This window comes from Agelaius phoeniceus, chromosome 25 (assembly GCF_051311805.1).
Source record: "Agelaius phoeniceus isolate bAgePho1 chromosome 25, bAgePho1.hap1, whole genome shotgun sequence".
Classification (NCBI taxonomy): Eukaryota; Metazoa; Chordata; class Aves; order Passeriformes; family Icteridae; genus Agelaius; species Agelaius phoeniceus.
The window spans coordinates 1,301,279-1,316,517 of NC_135289.1; the positions used below are offsets into that span (position 1 = coordinate 1,301,279).

The window sequence follows — 15,239 nt, forward strand, 5'->3', positions numbered from 1 at the left end:
GAACCGAGCGGGGCCGGACCGGGCTGGGCTGGGGAACGGAACGGGACAGGGCCGGCAACCGAGCGGGGCCGGGCCGGGCACCGGGAGCTCAGCCAGGCCGCGCTCCGGGTGTCAGAGCAAGGCCCAGGCTCTGCTCCGGGCCCGGCCATGGCAGCAGAGGAACGGGCAGGAACTGATGCTCAGCAAGTTCCACCTGAACATGAGGAAGAAGTTCTGTCCTGGAGGGTGTGGAGTCTCCCTAACTGGAGCTATTCCAGAGCCATCTGGACACAATCCCGTGCCTTGTGCTCTGCCATGACCTTGTTGGCACAGGCAGGTGGGACCAGGTCAGATGCTTCCAAGAAGGGATTTAATCCAGTCAGGTCACAATCACCCACTCAAGAACTCCACAACATTTTTTCCCAAGTCAGTGTAACAGAGACGTTTATTTGCTTTCTTGCAAAAGTTGACAATATTTAAAAATAAAAATTACAAATAGTCTTACCAAAATTCAGACTGAGAGTAGGTTTAGATTACATATTGGGAAAACATTCTTTATTCAGAGGGTGGTAAAGCCTTGGCACAGATTCACAGAGAAGCCATGGCTGCCCCATTCCTGGAAGTGTCCAAGTCCAGGTTGGGCAGAGCTTGGAGCAACTTGGTGTAGTGGAAGTTGTTCCTGCCCATAGCAGGGTTTGGAACTTGATGATCTTTAAGGTCCCTTCCATCCTCACCCATTCTGTGATTCTATGAAAACCTCAGAAACTCTCACAGCTTCCTGTTTACATGAACACAGCACAACAAGTGTGAACCCCCTCCAGCCAAACACTGTCCAGGAGCTCTGTACCCTGAGACAGGGAGGACTCGCTCCTCTGGGCAGGATTCCCTGCAGGCTCACATGGGACACGATCCTCACCTTCCCCAGATCTGCTCAGCAAGTCCCAGCCTCCCGAGCCACAGCCAAGAGGCTCCTGGTCAAGGTCTGTCCCAAAGGTTTTATTGCACAACCCGTGGCTGCCTGTGCCTCAGGCTGGGCTTTGGCCAAGGGCAAAGCCACAGCCAGAAAAACTTCAGCACGGCAGTGGCTGTGGCAAAACACCCCAAATTCATCAGAAGGAATTACAAACACACAAAGAACATCCACAGGAGCTCACCTCACGTGATTATCAAAGTGATTCAACCTTTTCAACATGTTCTAGTACCTTTTCAGAGGACTCCATAAAAAAACAAAAAACCACAAATATTTTAGGCTTTAGAGTAAGTCCAAAGTGACACCACACCATAAAGGTAATTATGTAAACTCATTCATTTTCTGGTGAAGGAAAGCTTTCACCATTGCAGTTGTTTTAATCTAGGAAAGAAGCCCCTGTGCTGCAGGAACAGAGAGTAGCTCTGCAGCAAGGAAGGGAGAAGTTGCTGGAAGTGCTTTGGCCTCACAATTGGGGAAGCAGAGTCAGAAACCCAACCCAGCAGCGCTCTGGGGTGTTTCCCTGCAAGGTGACATTACACACTTGTCTCTGTGGAGCACAGGAGCAAGGCAAGTTTTACCTCAGCCTCTCAACAACAACCTAGAGAACAATGTTCCCCTTTCCACAGCATCAACAGGGCACTCTCCTTCTGCTTTTCTACTGTTCTGAGAAGTTAGAGCCAACTGAGCTGTTCACAGAGCAGTGATTGAGCCTCCCCAGGCAGCTCTGCTCCAGAACCTGCCCTCACAACATGCCAGCATTTGATCACAGCTTGGTAAAACAGCACTGAAAACTTGCCAAGGGGAACTCAGCTCGTTCCTTGTTCCTCTGTAAGGCCTTGGCTGAGCTGTTTCCCCCCACTGGGGCTTGGTTCCCAACTGTGGAGCAGAGATAAGCAGCTGGAGCATGCTCTGTGTGGGTAGATTTGGGAGGACTTTGCTCAGAGCACATTCTGTTCCCTGCCAGGATAACTGAAGTTTCCAAGCATGCAGCCCTCAGATCCCCTCAGCTGCTGGGCTGCAGCTTCTCCCTGCTCTGACCAAAACACACCTGTGACAGCAGTGCAGCTGAGCTGGGAGCAGCAGGCTCAGAGCCTGCTCTCCATGACACTTAGCTGCTCCCCTGGGAGCCAAGAAAATGGGGAAATGGTGGAGACAAGGCTGAGGGACAACAAGGCCTGTAAGAGCCAAATATTTACTGCCAGGAGACTTCATGAAAACTTTTAGGTTGGAAAATTAATTTAAGATCACAGAATCCAACCATTAACCCAGCATTGCCAGTCCATCACTAAATCCATCTTCAGGGGAAGCTGAAGGATGCCCAGAAGCCCCAACAGTCAGCAATTCCAATTTTCCCCACAAGGCCCCATTTTATCTTCCAGCATTTTAGGACAGCACACAAAAGTAGTATTTAAACACCTAACAGAGAAGAAATGTTTGGCACAAAAATGCCTTGTGCACCTGCTGTGCTGGGGCAAAGATCTCCAACAAACTGTTGGCCAAGTCTCTCCTGCTTCTATTGCCTTTTAAAGCTACAGAGATTTTAGGTTTCCTTGGCTCAGCATGATGGATAATTCCCTCCTCAAGTGACAGGAATTACCCTTTCAGCTCTAGAAAGTGAAGCCAGCATTTTATTCTGCAGCTTTAACTGAGAACACAGAAATGGGATGCAGATCCCCAGACTCTGAAGTCTGCAATGTTCACTTGTTTGTGCATGATTAAAGCTCAGATTTACCCCTGTAAAGAATTACCATTTACAACTCCTTTTTGCCCAGAGGCTGGCCAGGAGGTTCTCCACCTCATTGACTTTAATAAATAGATGATAAGAACAAAAGAAAAAAGGCTGGATGCCACAAAACATCAACTCTCCCAGGTCATTTGCAACATGCCCAAGTGGAGCAGTGACTCAGAAGGTGAGCATTCCTCCCCAGCAGCACAGAGGCTGCTCAAAGCAGCACCTGGAATTTGGGAGTTCTGGCAGTGCTTCACTCTCCTGCCTGTCAAATGAGTCACTTGAATTTCAATAATATTTAAATAACAGCCTGCATCTCCCAGGCAGCAGCAGCAGCCAGCACTCCACAAGCCCAGCACTGTCATTTCCATGTTACAAAACGTGCAGGTGTCTCCACTCACACCCACCTGCCAGAGCTCTGCAGTTGAGTTTGATCAGGAAATAATGCAAGCAGCAGGACACAGGGCCCACAGCAGGAGGCTCAAGCTACCCTTGCAGCTTCACAGGACACTGTTTGTCACCTCCAGTGTCCCCATGGCAGCTGGCAGGCAGAACCACAGCAGCCCCAGGGACAGGCACTCCTTATGTAACAGGGATAAATATTGCCATGCCTGGGAAAGCACAGGGCTGGCAGTCAGGATTCACGTTTGCCAAACAAACAGCTTTCCAAACATCCCCACTCTGGCTGTCAGCACTCTCACTGTTCTGGACAGCCCTGTTTGTGACTGCTGCATCCAGGGGCACCTCTGCTTTTCACAAGGCCTGGCTTCCCTCCAAGAGGAGCAAACTTCCTTCTCTGTCTCAATTCAGGGAATTCAGCCCATCTAGCTGCCACTTGGAAAGGCCCTGTAGGACACTATGTTCACAAAATTCTGAAACATTTTGCCTAGACAGTACCAAAAGGAGGATCAAGAGAGCTGAGCAACAAACTGGTTTGCTGTGCCAGGACAGTGTCCAGTGACCATTTCCACTCCAGCTGCCCTGACCACGCGAGGGCCCAATTTGAAAGGTTGGCAGTGCTGTTTGGCACAGTCAGCTGCAGTGGGTACCCAGTGGATTGTCACACTACAGACACTTCCCAGCCAATCCAGAGTGGGAAAGTGCCCAGCCTCTAACTAACAGAGCCAGTTCTGCTGTTCAGTCACAATCTTTGCAAACAATGCTGCTCAGACTAATCACTTCACACCACCAGGCAGATGTTCCATTATCTCCCACTCCATTTGCCACTGGAGGACAAGAGCAGGCAGAAAGGGAAGGCAGAACACTGGCAGTAACCAGGAGTGCTTTGCAATCAAACAGAATTCAGAGGTGCAAAAGACTGCAGAGAATTTAGTGACCCACTCTGCAAAGCCTACAACTCAAGAGCCCAGATAATTCCTACTTTTCCTAGCCACAAACCTGGAAAAGCACTACCAATTAGCACTGAGATGGCACTTTCAGGAGAGCAGGAACCATCCAGCTGCAGTTGGCTGGCTGAATGCAAAAGCTGCAAGTATTAGTAGATTAACAGATAGAAAACAAATTATTGGATTTCAAGGCACTTCTTTTTCTAGATTTCTTTTAGCAGCATTTCAAAAAAGCACCTTAATAAAGAACATTTGTAACACTTCTGAATGAACTGCTCATAATCAGTGAGGCATCACAGACTTACAGAAAGGAGAATCTTTGAGGGTCTCAGATTCCCCTCCTTGCTCCATTAATCACATTCCAGCCATTACTCAAATTACTCAGCTGCAAACAGTTCACACACTCTGCACCTCTGCTTGAATCAACCTCTCACTGACTTTTCTAACAGGGGACGGGCAAGTCACTGCAAAAGATGGACGGACACAAGGCACACAGACAGTGGGACCACAGTGCCCAGCACAGTGTGGGGATACAGCAGATGTAGAAAAAAAAAAACAAACAAAAACAAACAACAACAACAAAAAAAAAAGGTAAGTTTTTAAGAAGTACCATCCACAAACTGTTTCTAGTTTCCTCTTTGTCCTCTATAAAGAGGTAAAGAAAGTAGAGCCCCAGAGCTGAGCTCCTCTCTCCTAATGGATGGGAAACCTGAGCATGAAGCAGAATGAAACACTGCTACCTGCTGCACTAGCACCAGCAATGTCACACAATTTTTCAGGGCGTGTCTTTCTTCCGAAGAAAGTCTTCTACCAGCTGATCAAACTTCTGTGAGGAAAACTGCTTTAGGACGTGTAAGGGAGTGAGTAAATACTGCTCTGCAAGTCCAGTTGCAAGGTGCTCACTGGAAACAGGTGCAGCTCCTGCTGCTCCCGGCTGTTCCCCACTCAGCTCTTCCTTCTCACCCCTGTGAGAAGTGCAGCATTCTTTTGAGCAGAGAGCTGGCTCACAGTAGTGCTGAGGAACCTTAACATCTGTAAACACTTCAGGTTTCTCAGTATTTTTCTCTGGGGAGTCATAAACAACCCCTCGGGGCACAGAACTCCCCAGGGCTCTTTTCCAGAGACTTGTGGGTTTCTGCCCCCTCCTTCGGCTTTGCTGATGTCCAGACTGTTGCACAGACTTTGAGACTCCGAAGTCAGGAAGTACCTGGGGAGCAGAGCTCAGGTATTCCTGAAAGTAAACCTGGCACATGTCGTCCTTCACAATGGGAATGATGGAGCAGGGTTTCAGCCACTTCACAAACTCACGCAGCTCCTCAAAGGACGAGTGATCCGAGTAGGGGACGAGGTGGATGTTGGGGTGGGTGACCTTCACGGGCCTGCCCGTGGGGATGATGGCGATGGTGGGGTGCTGCGCGTTCCAGGTGACCAGCGCGTCCCAGCAGATCTCAGCGACATCCACGGCGCGGATCCAGCCCGTGCCCTCCTCGGCGGTGAACACATCGGGCAGCTCCAGCAGCCGCATCTGCTCCAGGCGCCAGGGGCTCACCACCACCCACGTGCTGAACTCCAGCGCCAGCTCCACCAGCAGCGTCTCCTTGCCCAGGGTGTACACACCTGCCAGGGGAGCGGCAGCTCAGGGACAGGGCAGGGGGACGCAAGCCCTGGCTGGGGCCGTGCTGGCAGGAGGGAGGGCAGCACTCACCGATGACCACGTGGTGCTGCGGGTGGGCACGGATGAGGTGGGCGGCCTGGCGGGTGGCCAGCGCCCGCGAGGGCAGCGCCCGCTGGGGGTGGCAGTGCGTGTTGTCCAGGTACAGGCGGTCGATGTGGCGGCCCCTCAGCGCCGGCTCGCCCTGCATGGCACTCGTGTAGCGGAAATCTCCTGCAAGGACAGGGATGGCAGCACAGGGCCCAGACAGGGTGTGGAGTTTCCCTCATGGAGGATATTTCAGAACCACCTGGTCACAATTCTATGCCATGTGTTCTGGGATAACCCTGCTTGAGCAAGACATTGGTGACCCACTGCGGTCCCTTCCAACCTAACCCATTTTGTGATTCTGTGATTGTGGGAGCCTGCCCTGTACCTGTGTAGAGGATGGTGCCAAAAGTACCCTCAAAGAGGAACATAACGGAGCCGGGGCAGTGGTTGGAGTCGATCAGCGTCACCGTCACCTCACCCACGACATGGCTCTGCCCCACCTCCAGCGGCCGGATCCAGCACTTCGGCACCTGCAGAGGCCAAGGTGAGGGCAGGGCAGGCCAGATGACAAGGGTTGGGACAGGCACATGGAGATGCCCAGGCGATGAGGGCAGAGGCGGGCGGGACACACCTACCTGCAGGCGGTGATGCAGGAGGCGGGCGGTGAGCGGGGAGCAGTACAGCGGGCGGCTCCAGGTGCTAGACAGCCCCACCGTGTGGTCCGAGTGCATATGGGACAGGAAGAAGAGGCGAGCCCCGGCCGCCTTCCGCAGGCTCCAGAAGTCCACGGCGATGGGGGTCCCGGCCAGCACCGTCCCGCTCATGGTGGGCGAGGACCCCGCTCCCCTCACGCCGGTTTTGGCGGGAACCGCCGCGCACGCGCGGGCGGCGCGGGGCGGGACCGGGCCGCGCGCCAGGGGCGGGGCGGGGCGGCGTCACTCGCGCCGGGGTCACGTGGGCGGGGCGGTGGGGCCGGCGGGCGGAGCGCGACCGGGACCTGGACCGGGACCGGGACCGGGACCGGGACTGGGACCGGGACTGGGACCGGGACCGGGACCGGGACCGGGACCGGGACCGGGACCGGGGCCTGAACCGGGACCTGGACCTGCGCCTACATCCGGGATTTGGGACCGGGACCGGGTCCTAGGACTCGGAGTGGGACCGGGAGCGGCGCTTAGGAGCGGCACCGGCGCGGGGCCATGCCGTACCTGGGCGGCGAGGAGGCGCAGCGGGAGCTGCGGCGGGCGCTGTCGAACCCGCACGTGCAGGCGGACCCGGCGCGGTACCGCGGCGCCGTGCTGCGCGTGATCCGGTACGGCGGCCGGGCCGGGCCGGGCGGGGGGCGCGGGGCCGCGCCGAGCCCCGCTGAGCCCCGTGCCCGCCCCGCCGCAGGCTGATGGCGCAGGGCGCCGACGTGTCGGGGCTGTTCCCGGAGATGGTGAAGGCGGGCGCGGTGCCGGACGTGGTGCAGAAGAAGCTGGTGTCGTTCTACGTGCGCGCCCAGGCCCCGCAGCAGCCGCAGCTGGCGCTGCTCGCCGTGAACTCGCTGCTCAAGGACTGCGCGCACCCCAGCCCGGCCGTGCGGGGGCTCGCCCTGCGCACCATGTGCGGCCTCAGGTGCGGCGGGGACCGGGGGGGTGTCCCCGGGCGCCGTGCCCCGCTGACGGCCGGCTGCCTCCCGCAGGATGCCCGGGATCCAGGAGTACCTGCAGCAGCCCCTGGTGAACGGGCTGCGGGACAAGGCGTCCTACGTGCGCAGGGCGGCCGTGCTGGGCTGTGCCAAGATGGTGAAGATGCAGGGGGACTGCGAAGTGGGTGAGTGGCTGGTGGCCGTGGGGCTGGGGACACGCCGGTGATGTGTTTGTGATGTGCGTTCAGCCTTCAGGGCTGTCCTGGGGTCCCTCCGCTGCCCCTGTGTTGTCGTGGCTGCAGGGCAGAAGGAGAGAGAAAGTGGAGGGTAATGAATGAAAGACTGAGAAAATTGCAGCGTGCCAGCAGATCCTGATGGCAGGAGCTCTGTGCTTTGCAGATGGTGCTCTGGTGAACGAGCTCTACAGTTTGCTTCGTGACCAGGACCCCATTGTGGTTGTGAACTGCCTGAGGGCCTTGGAAGAGATCTTGAAAAAGGAGGGAGGTGTTGTCATCAACAAACCCATTGCCCATCATCTCCTCAACAGGTTTGCTTTCTTTGGCACTCAGATGGTGCTGGAAGCTTCTCATGTTTTTCATGCAGAGAGGCAGTTCCTGGGGGACATAAGATGTTCCTGCCCTCCCTGACTGGTGCCCCTGTGCCCCTGGCAGGATGCCTGACCTGGACCAGTGGGGGCAGAGCGAGGTGCTCACCTTCCTGCTGCGCTACAAGCCCCGCAGCGAGGACGAGCTCTTCGACATCCTCAACCTGCTCGACGGCTACCTCAAGAGCAGCAGCCCCAGCGTGGTGATGGCGGCCACCAAGCTGTTCCTGGTGCTGGCCAGGGAGTACCCAGATGTGCAGGCAGATGTGCTGGTGCGGGTGAAGGGCCCGCTGCTGTCTGCCTGCACCTCGGAGAGCAGGGAGCTCTGCTTCACCGCGCTCTGCCACGTGCGCCAGATCCTCCGCAGCCTGCCCGGCCACTTCAGCAGCCACTACAAAAAGTTCTTCTGCTCCTACTCGGAGCCCCACTACATCAAATGCCAGAAGATGGAGGTGCTGTGTGAGCTGGTGAACGATGAGAACGTGCAGCAGGTGCTGGAGGAGCTGAAGGGTTACTGCACTGACGTGTCGGCGGAGCTGGCGCAGGGAGCGATCTTTGCCATAGGTGAGAGCTGTGCCTTGCCTTGGCTGCAGCCCTGCACCTTTCAGGGGGGCTGTGCTCTGCTGAGGGCAGCCTGGGCAAGCACCAGATCGCTGCTCTGCACAGGCAGCAGCCTGCCCATGAGTGGTTTGTGTCAGAGTGTTTCTGAAGCACTGATTGTTTCAGGAGTCCTGGCGTTGAGCTGCTTCAGGTTGTGCCAGAAGTCCTTGAATCTCATGTGAGGAGATGCTCTAGAGAAAATGTGTCATTTCATCTTGTTAATGAGCCTTCTAGCACTCAGTGAAGCTGTGCAGGGGGTGGAGGAGCTCTAATACCTGCTTGTCCTTTGAGTTGTGATGGGGGCAGAGTTAAAGTGATAGTTTTGGTTTTGTGAGCTTTAAAAATAGGTGAATTATTACAGTATTCATAAGGAGAAAGTTCGGGATGATAAAATGCCTTTTTTAATGGATTACATTTAAGGAAAGTTCAGAAATCTTCTGAGGCATGCCTCAAAAAAAAAAATAGAACATGTTCCTGGTGTGGAGAACAAGATCATTTGGCCATACTTTCAGAAATAGTAGTCAGCAAGGAAAGGAGGGAGACTGTTCCTTTAAAGAGAGTTCATGATGAGTAGCTGGGTTCATGACTCCTGTTTCACTCTGATAGAACGTTGATTTTTATGTCTTTTTGGCATCCTTGCAGCCAATATTGCCAGGACATACACAGAGCAGTGTGTGGGGATTCTGACAGAGCTTCTGGGGCTTCAGCAGGAGCACATCACCTCAGGTAACCACTGCTGCTGGTTTATGCCTTTGCTGGAGCTCATGATCCCAAACTCAAAGGCACTTGGCTTTCAGCTTAGTTGGCACTTTCAGGTGGAATTTTTCCAGGTGGGATGAGGGGTATGAGGTGTGTTCCTTCTGCAGGAGCTGCTCTCTGTGGAAAAGGAGATGGATGTAGCTGTGCTCATGCTTCTTTCTGGCTGCCACCTGCTGACTCAGGGAGTGAGGGGCTCAGCAGAGATGTTTTACTGTCTGTTTGAGAGCCAAGATGATTAATAGATCTATTAAATCTCTGTGATTTCTGTTCCCCACATAATAGTCTGATTCAGCTGTGCCCAAGCTTCCTTTTTTCTCTTCTGCCCTCAGATCCACCTTCACATCACTGCTGTTCCTGCTGTTCTCTATTAACTGGTCTTGCTCTCTGATTTGAAAACCACACGCTTGCACTCAGCTGTTGAATTCCAGCTCAGGAGCTGTTTTTGTGTCTGAGTGGGCAGCAAAACCTTTCAAGTTTTGACCTAAAGTTCACGAGCCTCATTTTGAATCGGGGTCAGCTTTAATTTGTCATCCTAACCTCGTGTGTCTGAAGCATCATGAGTCAGAGGCTTTTTAAAGGCTGGCAGTGGCCAGAAGAGAGGCTGCTCTCCAGCAGGGGAACAATCTGAAGTCTCAGTGCTCTATTTTAGACCTGGTGCAGCTTTGCTCTGACAAATGCAGTGTCATGGGATGGGGAAGGAGGGTGCCTCAAATCACAGTCTCAGGCAGGGCGCTGACCTTCCTGGCTGAGATTTGCAAAGCCCCTTGAGTGGAGGGGTTTGAAATGATTTTTTCTTTTCCCTAGTGGTTTTTATGACTCTTGGGGCATGCTGATAACTTGTTTTCCTTGCAGCTGTGGTCCGTGCTTTCCGAGACCTGGCCTGGCTGTGTCCCCAGTGCACAGATGCCGTGTGCCAGGCCCTGCCAGGCTGTGAGGACACCATCCAGGACAGCGAGGTGAGAGGGAGGGTGTACAAGGACTGTCCATCTTCCCTTTGCCTTGAGACTGGGGGCAAAAATCAGGAATGCTCAGATTTGTTCTCCCAGCGTGCTTATTCCCTGCCGACACGTGGCACACAGCAGCTGTTTGCTGGTGTTCCTGTGGTTCCCTCAGGGCAAACAAGCACTGGTCTGGCTCCTGGGCACCCACGGGGAGAAGATCCCGAACGCTCCCTATGTCTTGGAGGACTTTGTGGAGAACGTGAGGTCGGAGTCGTTCCCGGCGGTGAAGATGGAGCTGCTGACGGCGCTGCTGCGGCTCTTCCTGGCCCGGCCTGCGGAGTGCCAGGACACGCTGGGCAGGCTGCTCTACTTCTGCATTGGTGGGTTCCCCGAGTCCCCACGGCTCCCAGGGACCTGCTCTGCCTGTGTCCCCAGGCTGGGTCAGCGTCCAGGCTGGTTCCAGGTGGTTCCATGCCTTAGGCTGCTGCCTGGCCCCTGGCTGGCTGAGTGTGGGGTCATGGCATCAGGGTGGAAGGGACCTTAAAGATCAGCCAGTTCCACCCCCTGTGCTGAGCAGGGACACCTTCCCTGTCCAGCCTGGCCTCCCAGGGATCCAGGGGCAGCCTCAGCTTCTCTGGGCACCCTGTGCCAGGGCCTGCCCACCCTCACAGGGAAGAATTCCTTCCCAATATTAAATCTAAACCTCTCCTCTTTTAGTTTAAAACCATTCCCCCTTGTCCTTTGGCTGTCTGCCTGTAGGCAGGCTTGCACTGTGTCCCTGAAAGTCTGTTTTTAATCATTTAGTGTGTAATTTAGTGTTAGTGCTCAGGGGCAGTGTGGCTGACAGGATTCTCCATGGGTTGCTGTCTGTGTTCCAGAGGAGGAGCAGGACATGGCCGTGCGGGACCGTGGCCTCTTCTACTACCGCCTTCTGCAGGCTGGCGTGGAGGAAGTGAAGAGGGTCCTGTGCAGCCCCAAGTCTGACCCGTCCCTGGGGCTCCTGGGGGACCAGAGCAAGCAGCCTGTCAATGCCTGGGCTCTGGAGTTCAACACTCTGGCCACAGTTTATGGCAGAGAGCGCTGGGCGCTCGCCACCGCCCAGCAGCCTGTGGAGCCCTCCTACTCCTGCTCTCCTGCTGCTGGCTCCAGGAACAGAGACACAGGTGAACAAACCTGCCTCACCTTCCTCTGGGAGCCATTCTTCCCTTGCCAGCAGAATCCTAGAATGGTTTGGGTTGGAGAGAGCCTTGAAATTCCTCTCGTTCCACCCCTTCCCATGGGCAGGGATCTTTCACTGTCCCAGGTGCTCCCAGCCCTGTCCAGCCTGGCCTTGGGCACTGCCAGGGATCCAGGGGCAGCCACAGCTGCTCTGGGCAGCCAAGATATTCTTCCATGGGTTAGTTTGGAGGAAGGTCAGAGTGCTTTGGGAATTTGGTGTGCAGTGTGTGGCTGGTCACTCACTAGCCCAGGAAATGCTGCTCCATCAGATGGGCTCTGTGGAGCTGGGAGCTGCATCTCACAAGTGTTTGTGCTTTCATTTCAGAATCCCTGGTTTCTGAAGGGGATAAGGAAGTCCTCGAGGCTCATCCTGATGCTCCAGTGTCTGAAGGGAATAAAGAACTCCTCAAGGCTCATCCTGATGCAGGCAGCCTAAGCTTGATTCCTGATGTGTCCCTGAGTGCAGAACAGTTTGAGAAGACCTGGCTGAGCCTGGACACGAGCTGCCAGCTCAGTCTGCCCTGGTGTGGGCCTGTCCATGCAGACACCATCCAGACAGCCCTTCGTGTGGTGCACATCCACACCATTGCCATGAGCAGAGCTGGAGCCCAGCCCTGGAAAGCTTATCTGAGTGCCCAGGATGACTCAGGCTGCCTCTTCCTCACAGAGCTCCTGCTTCAGGCAGCAGATTCAGAGCTGCAGGTCTCAGTGAAGCAAAATGAAGCAAAGCCAGAGGCACTGCAGTCCTTCATCTCAGCCTTGAGGACAGTCCTGGAGGCAGTGGCTGGACTGGAGTCTTGACTGGTGCCTGCTCCCAGCAGGATGCATGCTCAGAGCACAGGAAAAGTTGATTTCTCTGGCTCCTCTTGCCATAGCCAGTGCTGGTTTGGTAGTTGTAAGCTGCAGAGTTTGCAGTTCACCTGGAAAGCCTGGGTGGTGTGGGGGAAGCTGCAGCTGGGGAGCAGGGCAGGGTAAAGGGGCTGCCCTCCCCTCTCTGCTGTGAGTCACAGGACTGGTGGCATCCGTGGTGGCTGTCATGAGGCACAAACACCACTGATGGAACCAGGGCTGAGCAGAATTCAGGGCTGTATTTTGGAGAGGTTTTTTCCTGAGAATTAGAAATAATTTAAAAAAAAAACCAAACCAAACACCAGAGGCACAAGGATTCTGGCACTTCTCTCACATTAAGAGAAACAGTGCAGTGAGAAGAGAAAATCTTGGCTCCCTTCAGATTTGTTTTAATTTGCTGTCTGATTTCAGTAGTAGCTGTGCTTGGGGGTGAGCAGAGCTCTGCTGTGCCAGAGGAGGGCAGGCAGGGCACATCCTGCTCACTCAAGAGACAGACCGTGGGTTTTTAATTGAAATGTGTTACTGAGGTGAAAATTGCCCTCTCTGAAGTTCCCCCAGCTCCTTGATTGAGGGTGAGGTACACAGTGAGATTGATCTAACAGCGCTTTAGGGTACTCTGTGAGGAGCACAAGCTTCTTTTAACCCTCTTCTGCCCGATTTCTTGTAATTTTTTGTTTCTTTGAAGGACTTGATTGTACCCTCAAATGGCACTGTGCCTTCCATGCACTTCACTGAAACCCTGTCACTGTTCAACACACTTCTGCCTTTCCTAATAAAAATGTGAATCATTCTTGGCTGATTTGTGGAGTTTCTTGTTCCTTCAACCCTCAGGACTGTGGATGGAGTGATCTGTGGATCGGGGCAGCTCTGTGCCCAACAGGGCATTTCTCTCTGACCCTCCTTGCAGCAAAGCTTTAAGGAGCAACTGGGCAATAATTAATCTCGGTCTCAAATGCCAAATTACTGCAAAGGGTGAGCCTGCAGGTGGACTCAAAGGCAGAGCACCAGTCAGCTGTAGCAGTTGACAGTTCCCACAGCTGTGTTGTGTTCCTGCCCTCAGGGAGAGCTGATGTGGGAACAGACTAAAACTTCCATCCCTGGAAAGTGTCCAAGGCCATCTTGGATGGGGTTTGGAGCAACCTGGGATAGTGGAAGGTGTCCCTGCCCATTGAAACGAGCTTTAAGGTCCCTTCCAGCCCAAACCATTCTGGAATTCTACATTAAAATCATGGAGGGGAACTGTGGATTTTCCGTTCTGTTTTATGGACTCTCCCAGCCACATTCCAGGTTTGAAGCCTTCCTGGGATGTCAATGCTGCACAGCTGCCCCCTGTGCTCACCCCTGGGTACCCCTGGCAGGGATGGCTGAAGGAATTGGGGTGGTGGTGGTGTCCAGCATGTCCCTCCCCTTGTCCTGGGTGCTGCCCACCCCATGCCAAGCGGGGCTGGTTTGAGCAGAGGGTGCCAGGGCCCCGTGCTGTGCATTGTGTTGTTTGACCAGGATTATCTGCCACGCACTAATTTCCTCTGGGGCTGTGATGAAGTCAGAAAACCACAGGCAGCTCTCCCCGGCGGCGCCTTCCGCTGCGGATCACTTGACATGTCCCGTCCCAGGAGGGCCAGGCCAGGCACGCTGCGGCACCATGGACCAGAGGGAGATCCTGCTCCAGAACCTGGAAAGGGCCCAGGGCAAGAAGCTCAACAAAGGAGAGTTTGCAGAGGAGTTTTTGGTGAGTTCTCTCAAGGCTTGGCTCGGTGTTTCAGCTCGTGTCGGAGGGAATCGCTCGGTCACCTCCTAAACCTGGGACAGTGAGATTTTCTAGGAGTTTTATAGCAGACACCCAGAAGTTAACTGGGCTAAGAGGAGTGTAAAGACGTGATAGAAATTTAGTCATCTGCATTTGAACTCTTTGCTTTTTAACTAATCACCCGAGTGCTTCCTGTTTTCTGCCTGGTGAATGCACTTGTTGGGACATGGTTTCACTTTGCCGGGTAACAGAACTGGGGGGACAGGGAGGAATATGGAGCCTCTGGCCCTGGTGACACAACTGAGGATGCAGGGAGGAACATGGAGCCTCTGCCCTTTCTCCCCATTGCATTGTTAGACCCGTGGCACACGAGTTCCTGCCAGGCATCTCTGGTTTTGCCTTGCCTTAGCTTGTCCTTGTTCCTATAGAGCACAGGTTGCCCAAGGGAGCTGTGGCTGCCCCATCCCTGGAAGTGTCCCAGGCCAGGGTGGAAAGGGCTTGGAACAACCTGGGAGAGCAGCAGGTGTCCCTGCCCATGGCAGGGGGTGGAATGAGATGAGCTTTAAGGTCCCTTCCAACCCAAACCATTCTGGGATCTGTGTGCTCTGCGTCCAGCAATGCTCCTGGCCCCTCCTGGGAGCTGCTTTCTTGTTCCCTCAAGGCAAAAGCTGCACAAAATGCTGATGGCTCCCACCTCCCCCTGTGTCCTGCATTGCCCTGAATCTGTGAGCTCTCTGATATATTTTTGGTTTGGGTGCCAGGGGTGAGGCTCAGATGCCAATGCACCCTCTCATGGCTAAAGCGGGTGGCTGGAGGTGGCCCTTGGTGTATCAGCTGGAGGCTCTGACAGGCAGTGACATTGCCCAGCTCTCACAGACACAGGGAAGGGCAAAACTGTGACATCTGAGACGTGTCAAGCACTGGACTGACCCTGGCAGTGGGCTCTGGGTTACTGAGGCGTCTCCACAAGCTCCAGCCCTGCTCTGTCACACCAGCAAAATCTGGCCCTATAAACACTTGGGGAAAGCTGAGTGCTTGGTTTCCAGGTGTCTGGGGTGGAGGGAAGTGATTAATCTGAGCCTGCAGTGACAGTCTGTTGTTCCATGGAACAAAGTGCTCTCACTGCCGGCTGAGTTTCCCCTCCCTCTGCCCGGTGTCTGTGTGT

At 54.5% G+C, this 15,239-nt stretch overlaps 3 protein-coding genes across 4 annotated transcripts in view; 2 read left to right on the top strand and 1 right to left on the bottom strand.

Annotated features, from left to right (window-relative positions):
* Positions 1-417: 417 nt before the first annotated feature.
* On the bottom strand, positions 418-6,690 carry DCLRE1B (DNA cross-link repair 1B). The gene is made up of 4 exons (XM_054648999.2): positions 6,362-6,690; positions 6,112-6,256; positions 5,730-5,909; positions 418-5,641 (listed from the first exon to the last, which is right to left on the bottom strand). Exons 1-4 carry the CDS (start codon positions 6,548-6,550, stop codon positions 4,800-4,802), a joined length of 1,356 nt encoding a protein of 451 aa, XP_054504974.2. The 5' UTR covers positions 6,551-6,690; the 3' UTR covers positions 418-4,799.
* Positions 6,691-6,795: 105 nt separating this feature from the next.
* AP4B1 (adaptor related protein complex 4 subunit beta 1) lies at positions 6,796-13,126 on the top strand. 2 transcript variants are annotated; one of them, XM_054648985.2, is made up of 10 exons: positions 6,796-7,038; positions 7,119-7,343; positions 7,411-7,541; positions 7,756-7,903; positions 8,028-8,524; positions 9,203-9,286; positions 10,172-10,275; positions 10,433-10,640; positions 11,139-11,423; positions 11,804-13,126. In XM_054648985.2, the coding sequence occupies exons 1-10, from the start codon at positions 6,926-6,928 to the stop codon at positions 12,277-12,279; spliced, it is 2,271 nt and encodes a 756-aa protein (XP_054504960.2). In that variant the 5' UTR covers positions 6,796-6,925; the 3' UTR covers positions 12,280-13,126. The 2 variants fall into 2 exon arrangements, with proteins under 2 accessions (XP_054504960.2, XP_077046642.1); XM_077190527.1 differs by lacking the exon at positions 11,139-11,423.
* An 815-nt stretch (positions 13,127-13,941) lies between these two features.
* Positions 13,942-15,239, top strand: part of PTPN22 (protein tyrosine phosphatase non-receptor type 22) — a 16,698-nt gene continuing 15,400 nt past the window's right edge. The window contains exon 1 of the mRNA XM_054648984.2: positions 13,942-14,056. Within this exon, the coding sequence (XP_054504959.2) occupies positions 13,970-14,056 (87 nt within the window). The 5' untranslated portion in view covers positions 13,942-13,969. The remainder of the gene's footprint in view (positions 14,057-15,239) is intronic.

Coding starts and splice junctions, on each gene's coding strand:
- DCLRE1B (XM_054648999.2), bottom strand. CDS start 6,550: ATGAGCGGGACGGTGCTGGCCGGGACCCCCATCGCCGTGGACTTCTGG. Junction 6,257..6,361: donor TCCTGCATCACCGCCTGCAG/GTAGGTGTGTCC, acceptor TGGCCTCTGCAG/GTGCCGAAGTGCTGGATCCG. Junction 5,642..5,729: donor GCAGCACCACGTGGTCATCG/GTGAGTGCTGCC, acceptor CTCCCCTGGCAG/GTGTGTACACCCTGGGCAAG.
- AP4B1 (XM_054648985.2), top strand. CDS start 6,926: ATGCCGTACCTGGGCGGCGAGGAGGCGCAGCGGGAGCTGCGGCGGGCG. Junction 7,542..7,755: donor GCAGGGGGACTGCGAAGTGG/GTGAGTGGCTGG, acceptor TGTGCTTTGCAG/ATGGTGCTCTGGTGAACGAG. Junction 9,287..10,171: donor GCAGGAGCACATCACCTCAG/GTAACCACTGCT, acceptor TTTTCCTTGCAG/CTGTGGTCCGTGCTTTCCGA.